At 38.0% G+C, this 19167-nt stretch overlaps 4 protein-coding genes across 4 annotated transcripts; 2 read left to right on the forward strand and 2 right to left on the reverse strand.

Moving 5' to 3' along the window:
- The first annotated feature begins 2078 nt into the window (after positions 1-2078).
- On the forward strand, positions 2079-5950 carry LOC149709487 (tubulin beta chain-like). Its single transcript, XM_089864865.1, has 4 exons — positions 2079-2235; positions 4308-4527; positions 4602-5483; positions 5567-5950. The coding sequence occupies exons 1-4, from the start codon at positions 2179-2181 to the stop codon at positions 5746-5748; spliced, it is 1341 nt and encodes a 446-aa protein (XP_089720991.1). The 5' UTR covers positions 2079-2178; the 3' UTR covers positions 5749-5950.
- A 496-nt stretch (positions 5951-6446) lies between these two features.
- Positions 6447-11688, reverse strand: LOC149709488 (uncharacterized). The gene is made up of 3 exons (XM_089864863.1): positions 11491-11688; positions 11061-11393; positions 6447-9625 (listed from the first exon to the last, which is right to left on the reverse strand). The coding sequence occupies exons 1-3, from the start codon at positions 11612-11614 to the stop codon at positions 6690-6692; spliced, it is 3393 nt and encodes a 1130-aa protein (XP_089720989.1). The 5' UTR covers positions 11615-11688; the 3' UTR covers positions 6447-6689.
- A 230-nt stretch (positions 11689-11918) lies between these two features.
- Positions 11919-12662, reverse strand: LOC149709489 (uncharacterized). The gene has a single exon (XM_089864040.1). The coding sequence runs from the start codon at positions 12660-12662 to the stop codon at positions 11919-11921; it is 744 nt and encodes a 247-aa protein (XP_089720166.1).
- Positions 12663-13239: 577 nt separating this feature from the next.
- On the forward strand, positions 13240-17569 carry LOC149709490 (tubulin beta-2 chain-like). Its single transcript, XM_089864864.1, has 4 exons — positions 13240-13402; positions 15629-15848; positions 16181-17062; positions 17198-17569. Exons 1-4 carry the CDS (start codon positions 13346-13348, stop codon positions 17383-17385), a joined length of 1347 nt encoding a protein of 448 aa, XP_089720990.1. The 5' UTR covers positions 13240-13345; the 3' UTR covers positions 17386-17569.
- Positions 17570-19167: the final 1598 nt, after the last annotated feature.

Below are 19167 nucleotides of genomic sequence, written 5' to 3' on the forward strand. Positions count from 1 at the left end.
AAAATTGTGTGTGTGTATATATATAATAAAGGGGGGGAGGGGATCAGCTTGCAGCTGTCCCATGATACCTCGCGTGAAATTGAGGTCAATGTCTTGGACCTCTATTATCTGATTTCGCTAAATCAGCGTTTTTACTCTACTCTTTAATTTTTTTTTTGGCAAGTTTGGTTTTTAAACAAAAAGGAAAAATAATCTAAATGCGAATGAGCTAGTCCGCCCATGGTTCCATAGAACGCTTCTACCTCTTCCTTGGTTGTGACGTCACGTCCCTTTAAAAATATAATATACCCTATTTTTCCCCCAGCAGCTATGAAACCCACACTGTCTCGGTTGTTACGTCGAGAAACCGCAGACGATTTAAAAACACCAAATAAGGGTATTTAAAAAGGCGTTAACTAAGCTGCTTGCTTGCTTATAGCTCTTCAAATCCACTTATCATATGATATTGCGTACCAAGACAAATTTCTCTATTTTGAAAATTGGAATTGGAATTATATGGTTTTTTTATTTCTTTAAGTTATTTTGAAGATGTTTTCTATTTAAATTTGTTTATAAATTTAGGCCTTTATAATTATTTTGTTAATTGGATAATTTTTTCGGGATTAGTTTATATTATTTCATTATTTCTTTAAATTATTTTGTATATTTCATTAAATTTAATTAAAGTTCTATGCCTAATATCTCTATTTTGTTATTTGGATAATTTTTTCTGGATTAATATATTTTATTTCATTAAATTTTTTTTAATTATTTTGAATATTTTATTTCCTATTTAAATTTGACGTTGAATAATTATTATAATTAATTTTTATTAAATTTAATTAAAGTTCTAATTGGATAATATATATTTCTAATATTCTTTTAATGTATTTTGGATATTTTATTTTCTATTTAAATTTATGGGCCGCTAATTATAATTAACTGTATTACTTCTAAATAAATTATAATTTCGTTTTCGCTTAATTATTATTTAATTACTGTTTATGTATTTTTAATTAGATATGTACACGCGTAATTATCCAACCCGCGTGATGAAATTAATTAACTCTGGTTTTATAAGAGATACGGGGATGTTCTTTGATACTAAACACTTGAAGTTACGACAACCAGGGCCCGAGTAATCAAGCAAAACGTTCATAGACATCCTCTGAATAGGATTAACATGTGCTTACTTACGCCCTAACCTTTCAACTCTGCTTCTATAAGAGATACGGGGAAGCCATTTGAGTATGTTATAGTCTTATTTGTCCTCTTTCCAAAAATACTAAATACTTAAAACAATAAGGGTCCGAGTAATTAAGCAAAATATCATAGACATCCTTTCCATAGGATTTACATGGGCTTATTTACACGACACCTTACAACTATGGTTCTATTAGAGATACAAGGAAATCCTTTGGGTAATCATTTTATAACCCTAATAGTTCTCTATAAGTCTGCGAAAGGTTTGACCTTTGACCTGAAATATTTCCTTTAATTAGTTAAATATTTAAGGAAAGGGTCTAATCATTAATGGTTATCCGAGGGCTAATCATTAATGGTTATCCGAGGGGCTAATCATTGTCAAATTTCCTGTACACCGATTACGTGTGATCATATTAGCACTGTCAAGGGTGGGGCTTTTAAAGACTTTGAGTAATCACTTTAGTACAGTCAAAGGTACAGCCGTGTACACCGATTACACAGAGTGACCGGCCCCTCGTGGTTACGAAACTGCGTTAACAACGTCCTCAATTTGACCTCTGACCCCAAAAATCTTAATATTCAACCTATAGTTGTAAAACGGGTTTTCTATGATAATTTTGATCCAATAGGAGACCAGGACCAGCATGTCTCCGCAAGAACAATAAAGAACAAGTAGAAAATCTATAAAATATAAAAGCATGAAACTAAAATGCGTCGGTTTCTCGAATTCTGTTTCGTAACGAATGTCGCCTACGATACCATCGGTGATACCGCAGAATCTAGCCAATCAAGAAGGCGCTCAGCCCTTATCGACGTCATATCACGTGTGAACCAAACCAGCGGCACTCGAATATTATTTTTTTATCCAAAAGTTCGTTAAGTCTGATAAAGAGAACCGCTCCCTGTCAGTTGGAAATCTCTGCGACTCGGAACAGGTCGTCTTCAACAAAGTTAAGAAGAACTAACTTTGAAATTATTTAATAATATTACGAAATGAGGGAAATTGTACATATCCAAGCTGGACAATGCGGCAATCAAATCGGAGCCAAGGTAATTACGAACATCATTTTATCATTAATTATAACTTAAACCGAATAAAATGGTTTTATTTTGGAAACATCTTGAAATGGTTTAAATTTCAAAGATTCCAATGGTCAAATAATTAAGAATTTTTCACGTACAAGTTAATTTGAGTTAAGGTCTTTTCAGACGCGGTAGAACTGTTTTATTCATTTAGATCAGTTAACTTTAGTTCAGTTAACTATTTGAGTCGTGAGAACAGAAGTTGGTTGAACAAGTTGAAATGGTTTAAATTTCAAAGATTGTAATGGTCAAATAATTAAGAATGTTTCACGTGCAAGTTAAATTATGTGAGTTAAGGCCTTTTCAGACGGTACAACTTTTTGATTCATTTAAATTAGTCAACTTAAGTTAACTATTTGAGTCGTGAGAACAGAAATTGGTTGGATTGCAAGTTGAATCACAAATTTTAAATTGATTACTGACCAATTTTTGCTGACTGAACGAATTCTTTAACCCAAATATATTTATATAGTTGAGTAAAAATTGTATGGCCTGAAAAGGGCTTTAAGTTGTGTCCTGGTTTAGGAATTACGATGTATTGATCGGTTTAAGCGGTAGAAATAGTTATTTTTAAATAGCGGTCAATAACTACTGTATATGGGAGTTGGCATTTCGACTCAAGGTTGTAGTAGAAAAGTAATCAATATAGGTAACTTCTAGTTTAATCTATTTTTGTCTAAAAATGTTACGCGTTTTATGTTAGCTAACTTCTACACATATTCTATTTTAAACTATACAGGGTGTTAATTTCTGATAAGCCTGTTATAAATTAAAGAGTATGTTCTTTGAGTCGATTTTGAGCCGATAATGTAACTTCTATCTCCATTCTGCCACAAAGGCCACTTTTTTTTAAATTAACATTGGAGAATTTTAGCGATGACCCCTTAATTAAATTAGAAATCAATCATTGTAATTAAGTTTCTTAATTAAATTTAAGGGGTCATCCTTACGTAGAATACTTTGACCAATCTTAACTCGAAAACAGTGTCCGTTGTTGCAAAATGTCATAAACCATATTCGACTTATTCCCCTAATTTAACATCCCCTTTAATTTACGGCAATCTTATCACAAACACCCTGTACAGTTTAAATTTATCAAATATTAATATTTAAAATACGGTTGCAGTTCTAAGGATTTTTCAAAATTAAATTCTTAAAATTTAAATTTGAAATTGCAGTTAAGAGCTATGCAGATTTTCTAGGCGTTGCATAAGGCTTAGTAACGAACTTGAAAAATAAAGTACCTTCTAACGGTTAAAAATAAAGTGAAATTAATCTGTCAGTTGATAATGCTTTGATAATAGACAATGTATCATACCATATGACGTATAAAAACGCCTCTGATAATGCAGACATTCTTATATATCTAACATAATTATCATATTACTAATATAAAGCGTGAACACGTAGTCATAGTTTTAATTCAATTTGAACAACTCCGGAATGTACCGTTAATAAAACATGTTATGATTCAAATTAGTTATTCCGAAGTGTTTGCCGACTTAACGGCAATGTCCGCATCTTATCTTCCTTCAACCACTCCTTGCCATTATAATTGAACCGGTTTCAAAATCCTTAAGAAACATCAGCTAGCTATATCTAATCAGTCGTTAAGTACTAACGACATCCTGTTCATTCAAGCATAAGTTAATGTTCCATAAGTATGACGCTACCTATACTTCGCAACGCTAGAGACTTACAGCTCTAGCTAGTTCCTCTTGAACGACGTAAGCTAGAATTGAAGTCCTACACTCGGTGGTTAATTATGCAGGACTTCCATCTAGGTCCTATTTAGTCTGCATTACTAAGCCCCCTTTGACAGCAGCGCCTCACCAGGCCTCCCTCGCTTTACCCTGAATCTATGACCTACTTCAATCACTTCACGACAAGCTCCAGTTTGTAAGCAGAGATTAATAAACTTACGGTGAACATATCTTATGAACTGATGATTCAAGTGGCATTTTTACTGCTTATGGGCACGATAAAAAAATTTAATCTGAAAATGCAATTAACAAGTTCATTCTGTTTCTTACGAACAGTTTTGGGAAGTTATCTCCGATGAACACGGAATTGACCCCACCGGTTCCTACCACGGAGATTCGGATCTCCAATTGGACAGAATCAATGTATACTACAACGAAGCTTCGGGTGGTAAATACGTTCCACGTGCCATACTCGTTGATCTCGAACCCGGTACCATGGACTCCGTCCGATCCGGTCCATTTGGGCAACTCTTCAGACCAGATAACTTCATTTTCGGTATGTAATTATTGCCTAGCCTTGTTGGGAAACCTTGGGCATCGTTCGATACGTTTGTTTTTGGTCTTTATCAGGTCAGAGTGGTGCCGGTAACAATTGGGCGAAAGGTCATTACACGGAGGGTGCTGAATTAGTCGACAGCGTCATGGACGTCATCAGGAAAGAGTCCGAGAGCTGCGACTGCTTACAAGGATTCCAACTGACACATTCTTTGGGTGGCGGCACTGGTTCCGGAATGGGAACGCTACTCATTTCCAAAATTAGGGAGGAATACCCCGACAGAATCATGACCACCTTCTCAGTCGTTCCATCGCCCAAAGTGTCCGACACCGTCGTCGAACCTTACAACGCCACACTCTCGGTCCATCAACTGGTCGAGAACACCGACGAAACATTCTGCATCGATAACGAAGCTCTATACGACATCTGCTTCCGCACCTTGAAGCTGACCAGCCCCTCTTACGGAGATCTCAACCATCTGGTTTCGGCCACCATGTCCGGAGTGACGACCTGCTTGAGGTTCCCCGGTCAACTCAACGCCGATTTGAGAAAATTGGCCGTCAACATGGTTCCATTCCCGCGTCTACATTTCTTCATGCCCGGCTTCGCCCCCTTGACCTCTCGAGGCAGCCAGCAATACCGCGCCCTCTCCGTGCCCGAGTTGACGCAACAAATGTTCGACGCCAAGAACATGATGGCCGCTTGCGACCCCCGACACGGACGCTACTTGACCGTGGCCGCCATGTTCCGAGGACGCATGAGCATGAAGGAGGTTGACGAACAAATGCTCAACGTACAGAATAAGAACAGCAGCTACTTCGTTGAATGGATCCCCAACAACGTTAAGATCGCTGTCTGCGACATTCCACCAAAGGGACTCAAGATGTCCGCCACCTTCGTCGGCAACTCCACCGCCATCCAGGAAATCTTCAAGCGCATCTCCGAACAATTTACCGGTAAGCCTTTGTTGGCCCACGAATATGCGAGCTATCAATGGGACTGGGTAAGAAAATCTAATCTCTTGTCTTTGTCTTTTCAGCTATGTTCCGACGCAAGGCTTTCTTGCATTGGTACACTGGCGAGGGCATGGATGAAATGGAGTTCACCGAGGCCGAATCTAACATGAATGATCTCGTGTCCGAGTATCAGCAATACCAAGAGGCCACCGCTGATGACGAGGGCGAATTCGATAACGAAGAAGAAGCTGATGTCGATAACTAAACAAACTTGAATTCCGAGTGAATTTGGGTCAAATTTCAACCGAAAACTGGGGGCCTACTTGCATTCTTGCGAAATCAAAAAAAAAAAATGAAGTCCACAACAGAGGGAATAACAAAAAAGAATTAACTTTTGTAACAAAAAAAAAACCAGACACAAATTAAAAATATTAATAAAATTGTTATAACAGAACTTTTATAAGAAACGTCTATTGTCATTCATATCAAATTATAGTCAACTAGTATCACAAGTTTATAAGATATGTCCCCATAAGTCTAACACTTCCTATCCATTTGGTATTGCTAACCACAAGCGAGGATTGCAGACTACACTCGCAGGTTAATTTTGCAGGACTTCCATCTAGTCCTATTTACTGCATTACTAAGCCTTTGACAGCAGCGCCTCACCAGCTCGAGCTAGTTCTACAACGACAAGCGAGAATTGCAGACTATACTCTATTTTGTAGTTCATCTTCCTATTTCGTCTGTAATAATTAAGCCTTTGATAGCGCCTCACCAGGCGTCATTCGCTTTACCTCGAATCTATGACCTACCTCACTAACTTCATGACAAGCTCCAGTTTCTAAGTTACCAGTGACAAACGTATGCTTAAATAATTTGAATGATTGCCAAAGTCATCTAAAACTGATTTCCAAAGTCCCTGATCCCCACCCAAAATCGGGAAAAGTTTCAGCAGCCATCAACGTTATAAAAAAAAACTTTATTTATTACGAAAGACTTCAAGGTACAAATGTATTTATATTTAACAACAATGAAAGGTAATGTTTATAAACTGTAGTCTTTTACAGTGTTTGAAAATACCAACTGTAGTCTTTTACAGTGTTTGAAAAATGACATGAAATGAAAAACAACTTGGGTTTGATAATTTTCATTTAACTTAAGGACTTAGCTTAGTAAAATATTTTTATTGACTTATCGGGTGTCCTACACTCTTTCGGCCGAAATGTATATAATTTGCGGCGCTTTACGTTTTAAGTCGGGTTTACGTGGAGTTTCGTTGGAATTTTGAACATTTTTGACCAGATTATCATAAGTTTCAACATTCGAGAGAGAATTCTCAGAATTTACAGTCCAATACTGAACATTTTCGACCGAATTCTCAGAATTTCCAGTCGAATACCGAACATTTTCGACCAAATTCGAATACTGATCATTTTCGACCGAATTCTCAGTCGAATTCGAATACTGATAATTTTCGACAGAATTCTCAGTCGAATTCGAATACTGATAATTTTCGACCGAATTCTCAGTCGAATTCGAATACTGATAATTTTCGACCGAATTCTCAGTCGAATTCGAATACTGATAATTTTCGACCGAACTCTCGTAACTTCCAACCGAATTCTCCGAATTCGCAAAACTTCCATTCGAAAACCGAATGATTTCGACCGAATCCTCAAAGCTTTCAGTCAAATACTGAACTATTTCGACCGAATCCTCAACATTTCCTGCCGAATACTCCACGTTTTCGACCGAATTCTGAATATTTTGTGATAGGGGCACATTTTTGTTAGGACTACTAACACTTCCCGACACTTTTTGCAACGATTCAACCGATTTCTTAGAATATTCGAGAAGTTTCTTAAAAGTAGCCATTTTCTGAACCTTTTCCGGGATTTCGGGGGTGGCATGCGCATTAACAATGGACGGATTATTCGCGAATGGTCGGAAATGAACTGGTGTTGACTGTTTTCTAATTCGGGGTGTCGGTTTCGGTAAAATGTCGTGCGGTTTTTTGCGTTTCCCCAAACTAATTCCTAATTTTTTCAGTTGATTTTTTGAAATCTTTTTCACGTTAATCGATTTACCTTGCAGAAATTTTGGCAATTTTTTCAGAACAATTCTAGGAACCTTTTTGAATAAACCACTTCCTATGGAATTTCGATCAATTTTCAAAGAATTTCGATCAACTTCCGACAAGTTTCGATCAACTTCCGACGAATTTCGATCAACTTCCGACGAATTTCGATCAACTTCCGACGAGTTTCGATCAACTTCCGACGAGTTTCGATCAACTTCCGACGAGTTTCGATCAACTTCCGACGAATTTCGATCAACTTCCGACGAATTTCGATCAACTTCCGACGAATTTCGATCAACTTCCGACGAATTTCGATCAAATTCCGGCGAATTTCGATCAAATTCCGACGAGTTTCGATCAACTTCCGACGAATTTCTATCAACTTCCGACGAGTTTCGATCAACTTCCGACGAGTTTCGATCAACTTCCGACGAGTTTCGATCAACTTCCGACGAGTTTCGATCAACTTCCGACGAATTTCGATCAAATTCCGACGAATTTCGATCAACTTCCGACGAGTTTCGATCAACTTCCGACGAGTTTCGATCAACTTCCGACGAATTTCGATCAACTTCCGACGAATTTCGATCAACTTCCGACGAATTTCGATCAAATTCCGACGAATTTCGATCAAATTCCGACGAATTTCGATCAACTTCCGACGAATTTCTATCAACTTCCGACGAATTTCTATCAACTTCCGACGAATTTCTATCAACTTCCGACGAATTTCGATCAACTTCCGACAAATTTCGATCAACTTCCGACAAATTTTGATCAACTTCCGACAAATTTCGATCAACTTCCGACAAATTTCGATCAACTTCCGACAAATTTCGATCAACTTCCGACAAATTTCGATCAAATTCCGAGGAAGAGACTACCTGACTTTGAACTATTTGAGGCATTATGGGTAAAAAACTGATTTGAAGATCCGAAGGTACGTATTGCGTATTGCTATTTTGCGATGGCAATACGGACATTGGCAAATGCAACAAACTAGGCTGAAGTTGCTTATCACGAGTGTCTTCAGCGACTGAGGAACATTTTCTGTTTAATATCACAGTTAATGGCGTTTCATTTTTGAGGATATCAATAACAATGTCCAAGTTCAAGGAAATTTCCTCCATTTCTTGGACAGTAACCTTTTCACGTTTTTGCAACAATTCCAAAGCTAAGTTAGTCTTTTGCTTTAGAATATTTTGCAAATCTTTTTTCGTTTGAACTTCTTCCAATAGTTCTCTTTGAACATGAGCGTTTTTGGGCACACGTTTCGCGCCTGAATTGCTTTGGGTACTTAGGAACTGATTTGAACTCGGAGAACTACTGATTACGTTAACGTTTTCCGAATTATTAACTGACTTGGCGGAGGGAGACGGTTTTAAAACTGATTTCGGTTTAGAAATAATATCACTTAATTTCACTGTTACATCGGGATTTTTGTCAGAAAACTTTCCTGATTTCGTTACCGCGACATCAGGACTAGACTTTGTTGCATTCAGTCTTATTATAGTCACACCGGAACTTAATGTACCTGATCTGATAGGCACATTATTTGACTTCGGTAAGGCACCGTTTACGGGTTTCCCTGATATGAAATCAGAGTACACCTCAGTATTTTTTAAATATGGGTTAATAACAGTATCAGCGGAATAAGGCGTAGTAGTTTCCTGAGTTACGGAATTTCCTGATGTCGATTCAAAACCCGCCTCTAAATAATCCATTTTACCGCCACTGACTTCAGAAAAGTCAGCAGAATTTTCTGAAGTGATAAATTCGTAGGATTCGCAATAAGACTCAGGGTAAGGATCAGGGGCTACAATTTGAAAGGATTCAGGAATTTCCTGACTTGACACGAGGGAAGATAAAGATATTTCCTGATTTGCTGCAACAGTTCTGTTTCCACCGATTTCCGAAATCGGTTTGTCAGTCGATGGTAAATCAATATCAAATTCGCGAATAATGTTATTTAAGTCTTTCATGTTAATGATTTGAAGTCGGGAATTTTTAAGCATTTCTTCAACAACTTTGTCCTTAGGAATGCCACTTGCTAATTTGCCTACGATAAGGTCATTTCAAGAGTTTAAAGGTTAAAGGTAACATCCTTAAAAGAAGGAAGGGCCTTTTTCTGAATATAAAAAGAATTAAATTTAAAAAATAAATAATTAGTCTTAAAAATAATCAAGGACTACTGTCTCGCTACCCGCCATCGCTTTAGTGGCGTCTGCTAATCAGAACCTCTTACCCCTATGGGATTGGTTGAATTCTCACAGGCTGAGAAAGGTAAGGGGTAAGGTAGGTTCGGGCTAGCAGACGCCACTAAAGCAATGGCGGGTGGCAATACAGTAGTCCTTGATTATTTTTATGACTAATTAAATGCTAATTATCATTCCTTTTATATTTAGAAAAAGGCCCTTCTTTTAAGGTATAATCCGTTATGTTACCTGAACTTTAACCTTTAATCCCATCATAAGTAAATAATAAAGCCCAATAAGTTCAACCGCGGTAGGCATTGCTAAGACTTGGTCCCTTTCCAAAATGTACCAGATTTTGGTTTGTGTCGCTGTTTACATTGTTTAAGAGCATCTGTTTAACTTATTGAGGTTTATTTATTACTAATTTAAGGTGGCACCAAATTGGGTAATTTACTTGATTTTTGCATTACATTGTTAGCAGTTAAGCGTGCATTAAGTTTACGAGCGTTAGTGTGTGCATTCATAACGGGTTACGACGCGTTTCCTAAGCCTAACTTTATGGGCATTATGATAGCAAAAATTCTAGACACTTTAGGCCTACTTAATAAAACTACGAAAAGTTCAAAGTTCGATCCAGTCAAAAAAATTTTAAGTTCAAATTTGCTAATAAAATTGTTAATGAGTATAGAGCAAGAGTTAAGAACAATGAAAAACACTTCAAATTAATGACCAAGGGTTAACAACAATGAAAAACCCTTCAAATTAATGACCAAGGGTTAAGAACAATGAAAAACTCTTCAAATTAATGACCAAGGGTTAAGAACAATGAAAAATCTCTTCAAATTAATGACAAAGGCATAAGAACAATGAAAAACCTGTTCAAAACTTCAAATTAATGACCAAGGGTTAAGAACAATGAAAAACTCTTCAAATTAATGACAAAGGCATAAGAACAATGAAAAACTTGTTCAAAACTTCAAACTAATGACCAAGGCTTAAGAACAATGAAAAATCTCTTCAAATTAATGACAAAGGCTTAAGAACAAAGAAAATTCTGATCAAATTGATGACCAAGGGTTAAAGATAATGAATTCAAAAATCTTTTCAATTCACTAGTTTTCACAAAAAGCTATATTTGACAAGGGCTAATTAAGGAAGCTTATAATCAATTAAAAATTATGCATTCAAAGAAAATAACAAAGCACGAATATATCTCTGCATCCCCCCTCCCCCCCCCTCGGTGCTGTGCACCAAACCACTGGCAAGGCCCAAACACCAAAAAAAATATTTTCCACTTACCAGCAATTCTAAACTTGTCTTCAGGCATTATTGGTAAATGTTCCAAGTCTCTATGGTGTCCAAAATGGGTTCGGTAATAGAGGACGGAAATTTTGTTACCTCGCAAAGCATATTCAATCAAAGCAGGGCAAGTTTTATTCATTCGAGTTAAGCCTTGGTTCTTCACTTTTCGAACTCCATCTTCTTTGGGATTGGGAATGGGAAGGTAACTTCCAGAATGGTGACAAGTGTACCATATTTTCTTGGTGCCATCTTTCAATATTAGAGCGGAACGGCGCGATTGAAAACGAACCATTTGACGACTTTCCTCTTCATTTTTCCACAAAAAAAATTCTGAAAGAAAATAAAAATTGCTCACTTATTTAACAATTTGGAAAAAAAAATGTTTAATTTTTTTTTGTAATTAGTAAATATAGATTGATATGCCTACCTTCTTGAGTATTGAATGACAAACATTCTCGAAAACAAGGTACATTATGTTGTTTCTTAATATGTAATCGTAATTGGGCGTTGTGTATGCAATTATAATTGCAATTTTCAGCTGGGCATTCCATTTTAGCGCGCGCAATTTTGGTAACTTTATGAACATTTTTCAAATGGTTCAGTAAAGTTTGTCTTGTTGAAAAACCTTTATTTATTTATTTAGTTCAGTACAGGTAAGCCATTAGAGCTTGGTTAGTACAACCGAGAGAGATTAACGATTTAGTTATACAGAGATTAACGATTTAGTTATACATTAGTAAAAAAAGAAAAAAAACAAAAAGAGATAAGTAACAAAGTAAAAAAAAAAAAAAAAAAAATAAGTGACAAAGTAGAAAAAAAGATAAGTAACAAAGTAAAAAACGGTATGACTACAGGTCAATTTGGGGTATTATTGAAGTGAGCCGATAACTTAGCGCGAAATTTTGATTTATCTGAGATGGTAATAATAGATTCAGGGAGTGCGTTCCAATCTGAGATGACAGTGTGGGTGAAATGATGTTGGCGGATAGACGTCAGGGCGCGTGGTTTTGCAAGTTTAAGGGAGTGTCCACGGGTAGAGGGATACGGTGCAGGGTGGAAAAAAGTTTCAACGTTAAGTGCCAATTTGTTATTAAAGAAGTCATGAAGTAAACATAGGTTGTTAATTTTATGGCGGATAATGACGGGATCAATTTTAAGTTTTTCTAATCGAGAAGGGGCTGGCAGTTTATCTAATTTTTGAGTTAGTTTAGTAAATTTGTTTTGGGCTTTCTGTAGGGCAGTAATACCAAGGGAGGAAGATGGTGTCCAAATAGGGGAGGCATAGTCAAAAATAGGCAGGGCCAATGCATTATAGAGGGTTTTAATGAGGGCTGGGGAGCGGTTGTTAAAATTACGACGAATTAAGCCTGATAGGGAATAAATCCTTTTAGAGACTTTATTGGTGTGGGAGGTAAATTTAAGGGATGGGTCCATTGTAACACCCAGGTCAGATTCAGATAGGGTGGCACGGATAGGTTGACCGTAGAGACGATAAGTATACCGTGGGTTAGAGGATCCTAGGTGAAGTACAGCGCATTTATTAATATTGAAGCTGAGGCCATGTTCAGAGGCCCAAGCTTCTACGGAATCCATAAACATATTTTTCGAATTTTATCCATTTTTCCTAAAATTGCCGTTTAATTAAAGTGTAATTATATTTTTATTCAACAGAATAAACGTATCACAATAACGTGGGTCGGTACTCAAACTGAAACTAAAACTAACTGCAAATAGCAGACGATTCTTTGAATAACAGGGGTGGAACCGTGGAAATAATCAATAAACACATATCACATTTTAGGAGCTTATTCATATCATCACATACAAAAATAATACTCCATTCTGGTTGAAACGGCGGTGTTATTGCTCCTAGTCAAAACCAAACTTCTCAAGGTTACCCCCAGAGTCCCAGCGGGTTTGGGTGGTAGGGGGGAAGGGGAAGGCACGCTATTGGTTGATAACCTCTTTGATGCCCGATGCCGTTTTCCGTTGGCTACCAGTAATTTACCACCATGGAGCAATATTTCAGGTGACATATATATAATTATGGCAATCTTAAAGAAGCTTTAGTTTCCCCTCCAATATTACTACTCCATGCAGAGTGCCAGTGAGTTTTGGCGCATTCGAGTGACGTAGCCAGGTTTTCGCGCGCATTTCTTCCCCATAAAGAAAGGATTCCGCCGAAGCAGCGTCCATTCTTGAGTCTTTTCGAACAAGGAGCGGTCTTCAACGGACAGCTGAAATATATTACAAAAAGTTAAATTTAATCAAAGTATTTAAAAATGAGGGAAATCGTCCACGTTCAAGCCGGACAGTGTGGAAACCAAATCGGAGCCAAAGTAAGAATAAATTTTGAATTAGATTAAAATTTAGGCGCGGAATCGGTTAGGTAATAGATAAGCGTGAATAGATAGCGCGCTATTGTTTTAACAGTAATAATTGATTAGGAATCGATATCTCTTCAAAATGTTATCAATTTATCAAAATGAACCTCTTTTAGGAAATTTGAGAGATATTTTGAGGCTAGAAATTTGATTAAACCTAATTAAAGCTGTGATGACGTAGCGGTACCCTCATAGGTTCACTGACTCGTAGTGACATATCTCCATTAAATTTAAATTCCGAGTTAATTTTTGCATTTTTCTTCGCTGTAGGGATAGTTTTAATCATATCTAGTTTAATAACTCAATTAAAATTCGAAATAATGTAACAGTTGCATAGCATTGTTAGCGCGAGTAAATTAGGGTGTGGCAGCACTTCTTCAGTTAGCCTCGCTCATGTTCGGGTCGCGGCGACCGTTACAATTCAAACTTGCGATTGTATTTAAATTTGAAATCGTAACGGCTTTTCTTTAATTGCGGTTAACGAGTTCCCCTAGTTTTTTCAAAATTAAAAGTACCTCTTCATTGATGCGTAGGTTTTTCCCAGTAAAATTTGACAATCAAAAGATTTTATTATTTTTTTAAATATAATTGTTAATTTTAAATTTAAGCCCCGAATTTAATTATGTTGCGATATAAAAATCGGTTTAATCTTAAATAAATTTGAAATTTAACCATTATCGAAGTACCTCTACATGTTCAATGGGGAAAGACTCAATTCAGTTTAAAGCGGGGAAGGAGCGATACGCGTAATGCAGTCATTACCCATCTTTTCATTGCCCCGCCTTTAACCCATATTACTTAATTTAAGGTGAACATTTGACTAGTCAGACTTAAGCCTACTTCTGTCAGTTAACTTGGAATTTTGCCATCGGATTTAAACGTAAACTCGTGTTTATCCTAATCTCAATTAAATTAAATTAACATTGAATAAATTACGTCACGATGTTTAGCTGTTTTTAGCGCGTAATTAGTAGCCACGCCCTAGGCTAAAACACTGCATTAAATGTTTGCAGTGTTTGTGGCTAAGTTTTAAATTAAATTAAACCCCTTTGAGACTAAAGAAAAAATAGACTACGTAATCCGTGTACACCTACATGATTCTAAAAGCGGCCATATTCCCTATATGGTATTGTAGTTTCCTCAAAACCAGTTTGATCTGGCTCAAGGGTGTATCCTAATTTCCTAAAGCTTGTATCCACGGTGACTCACTCCTCACTCGCACCACCAAGTCTAGCTTCTATTGATTTTTCTGCCTTTACCTTCCATGGGATTATAGAGCGTCAAGCCGGGAATTATTATTATTATGGATTTTTAAGTGTAGCCTTATGTAATAACATAAATTAAAGGTCTACTTAATGGGACTCGATTCGCAAATTAGAAATATATAGAGTAATTTCTTTCCCATATACGGCAACGTCATAACCCTCTATCTCTTACCTTAGAGATATCCCCCCATCCCCTTCCCTTCCGGGGGCAAATAGTATTCTCTAGTACAAAGTTGCCCCTAACGTAGGGGATACACAGTTCACTCCCCCTCTCAGCCGAAATTACTCTATACCTTAGCTTTAGGCTGTTATGTCATTGGTCACAATTTGTGACTAAGGCTGTGAACAGTTCACGTAATAGTTTAGCGCTTAAAGAAAGTTATTCTAGCCCTGACGTAGTTTAATTTTTTATAGTTTTGAAATGGGGTTCACAAGTTGTGACTGAACATAATTCGTCACAATTTGTGAACAGTTACCACTTACTAAGTTAGCCCATTTTATATGCAGTCTAATTTTAGTGTTATGAAACGGAGGGACATTGTTCACAAATTGTGACCAATGATGCCCGAGCTAAGGTCTATTCAGTCACAATTTGTGAACAGTTCAGTTATGATAGCCCTTTTTATTTGGAGTTACGTTCTAGTGTTTTAGGGCAAATGGACACTGGTCACAAATTGTGACTGAAAATACCTTAGCTTAGTATCATAGGTCACAACTTGTGATTAGTCTACACTTATTACGCTACCCTTGCAGTAATTTTAGGCATTGTTTCAAAAGTAATGGACAATGTTAACAGATGATTACTGAATATATCTTAGATATAAGCATCAGTGGTCACAATTTGTGACTAAACCGTGAAACAATCTTAATTTTATAGAAATAAAAAAAATTAAATGTGTCGCGCCTCTATTTCTAGTTTTGGGAAGTAATCTCCGATGAACACGGAATTGACCCCACTGGTTCCTACCACGGAGAATCTGACCTCCAATTAGACAGAATTAATGTCTACTACAATGAAGCTTCGGGTGGAAAATATGTCCCTCGAGCTATCCTCGTTGATTTGGAGCCTGGTACCATGGATTCCGTTCGCTCTGGTCCCTTTGGTCAACTCTTCAGACCAGACAACTTCATTTTCGGTAAGATCACCGGCGCCTAGTCTAATAAACCCCAGTTCCCGCGGAAGCTAAGCCTTTGACGTCAGTTACTAAGTCTAACGATGCGTAGCGTAAGATGTTACATGATCTTGGGTTATGGTCCAGTGGTTTCTTGCCACGTGTGAATGACCAAGGCCATGGAGCTTTGGTTAACACGTACCTGAACTTAGTTTTAGTCTTTTAGGGAAATTTGAAACCACCTATTTTAATCTTTGCAAGCCAATCAGGCGTGAAGATCAATTACTTGTTGATTGATTAACCTTGTTGGGAAACCTTGGGCATCGTTAGATATGTTTGTTTTTGGTCTTTATCAGGTCAGAGTGGTGCCGGTAACAATTGGGCGAAAGGTCATTACACGGAAGGTGCTGAATTAGTCGACAGCGTCATGGACGTCATCAGGAAAGAGTCCGAGAGCTGCGACTGCTTACAAGGATTCCAACTGACACATTCTTTGGGTGGCGGCACTGGTTCCGGAATGGGAACGCTACTCATTTCCAAAATTAGGGAGGAATACCCCGACAGAATCATGACAACCTTCTCAGTCGTTCCATCGCCCAAAGTGTCCGACACCGTCGTCGAACCTTACAACGCCACACTCTCGGTCCACCAACTGGTCGAGAACACCGACGAAACATTCTGCATCGATAACGAAGCTCTATACGACATCTGCTTCCGCACCTTGAAGCTGACCAGCCCCTCTTACGGAGATCTCAACCATCTGGTTTCGGCCACCATGTCCGGAGTAACGACCTGCTTGAGGTTCCCCGGTCAACTCAACGCCGATTTGAGAAAATTGGCCGTCAACATGGTTCCATTCCCGCGTCTACATTTCTTCATGCCCGGTTTCGCCCCCTTGACCTCTCGAGGCAGCCAGCAATACCGCGCCCTCTCCGTGCCCGAGTTGACGCAACAAATGTTCGACGCCAAGAACATGATGGCCGCTTGCGATCCCCGACACGGACGCTACTTGACCGTGGCCGCCATGTTCCGAGGACGCATGAGCATGAAGGAGGTTGACGAACAAATGCTCAACGTACAGAACAAGAACAGCAGCTACTTTGTCGAATGGATCCCCAACAACGTTAAGATCGCTGTCTGCGACATTCCACCAAAGGGACTCAAGATGTCCGCTACCTTTGTCGGCAACTCCACCGCCATTCAAGAAATCTTCAAGCGCATCTCCGAACAATTCACCGGTAAGCCTTTGTTGGTCCACGAATATGCGAGCTATCAATGAGCAAGGAAATTTAATGTCTTGTCGCAACTAATATGCGAGCTATCAATGGGACTAGGTAAGAAAATCTTAACGTCTTGTCTTTGTCTCTCTACAGCTATGTTCCGACGCAAGGCTTTCTTGCATTGGTACACTGGTGAGGGCATGGATGAAATGGAGTTCACTGAGGCCGAGTCCAACATGAACGATCTGATCTCCGAATACCAACAATATCAAGAGGCCACCGCTGATGATGAAGGCGAATTCGAAAATGAGGAAGAGGGAGTCGATGCCGAAGGAATCTAAACTGTTAAAACACAAAAGAAAATTAAAACCAAAATTCATAATGTAAAGTAACATTCGATAAACAAAGTTATTATGAGATAAGAAAAAAAGCAACTATCCCTATTTTTTGGCATAACATTTGATATTGTTTTCTAACCATTAAATAAGTTCAAGGAAATAAAAACTAACTTGTTCAATTCAGCGATTATTCGTGGTCTTTTTTGCAATTTTATTTAAACTTTGGCCTACTTGATATAACTTAATGGTATGGTTGTAGTTAAGCCTACAGTGTGGTTGGGAAAGGTTAGTACATGGACCAATGATATGTAATGGCAACAATAGAGTAGTGTCGGTAGAGAGGGGAGTAGACTGTTTATCCCTCCCTCTAGGCGCGCTTTTGTAAGAGGGCATACTGTACGCGCCTGGTAGGGGGATGACACTGGGCTAAGAGATAGAAGGGTGTGACGTTTGCGTACGTAGAACTGACATCTAGCTCTAGCTCAGTGTCATCCCCCCTACCAGGCGCGTACAGTATCCCCTCTTACAAAAGCGCGCCTAGAGGGAGGGATACACAGTCTACTCCCCCCTCTACCGACACTACTCTATGGTATGACGTTTGCATAGTAGAACTGACATTACTCTATTGCCAGTTGGGATCAGGAACCTAGTAACGATTAGTTGAAGGAACATTGCCACAGATTGGGGGATGTTATAAATGGCACGAAAGTCGGGGATATCATTAAAAACCAAAATATTTGCTGGACAACCATCCACTTAGGTGAGTTATCACGCCATGTTCCTAAAACTTCCTTTTAACCATACACCAAAATATTCATAATAACTGGGCCTAAATGTTAGGGAATTAGTGCACTAATGGTAATCGTCAAGTGAAGGTAACAATGGACAGGAACAAACAAGGAACTTTGTAACAACTAGCTAATAAGCTTCAAACCCAAGAACCTTATCTTTAATGTTAGGGAAATAGTTTGAAACTTTCGTGGTAACCTTGTCCATGCACTAATGCTATGACGTGATTGCCAAGTAAACGTAACCATTAACAAGAACTAACCAGGAACTTCGTAACAATTAACTGATAAGCTTAGAACCCAAGAACCTTATCTTATCCCGTTTTGATGCCTTATCCTTCAACCCTAGAGGCCTAGACTAGACTGGTTCCAAAAACCTAATCATCTAACCTAGGCGGAACATTCTGTATAATTAACAGTAAGTGCCCTTATCAAGTTGTAGACATCATTGTTACTTGAAATCAGAATCCGGGCGGCAAGTTCAGATTATGAAAATCCACGTCGCTTTTGGAAATGCCGTCGAAAAAATTACAAGAACTTTAACGGTTGCAATTACAAGTTGCTAAAAATAGCACCAATACGCGGAAGAATTTCAAAACGTTATTTCACAATAAAACCCCCACCAAATGAAAGTTTCACGGGATCCTGCAAGATGACATTGCAAATTATAGAACCCCAAAATAACCTGGCTTGGTAATAAATAACACCATTTATAACTAATTTTAATTGCAAATACCGAAATATAGGTACTAATCTTTAACTTAAAATGTTTTCACCACACTAGAGGGCTAATAATAACTGTCAGATTCAATATAGACCGATTACGAAATACACGTAATCATTTTAGCACTATCAAGGGAAGGGCTTTTAAAGATTACGCGTAATCACTTTAGTACAGTCAAAGGTACAACCTTATACACCGATTACACTATAAGTGACCGGCCCCTTGCACCGCACAAACACTTTCAAAATTCCTTTTTAAAAGTAACACCTCATT

This window comes from Phalangium opilio, unplaced genomic scaffold (assembly GCF_054372755.1).
Source record: "Phalangium opilio isolate 3A_F unplaced genomic scaffold, DU_Popi_V2 ptg000013l_1, whole genome shotgun sequence".
In the NCBI taxonomy this organism is placed as follows: Eukaryota; Metazoa; Arthropoda; class Arachnida; order Opiliones; family Phalangiidae; genus Phalangium; species Phalangium opilio.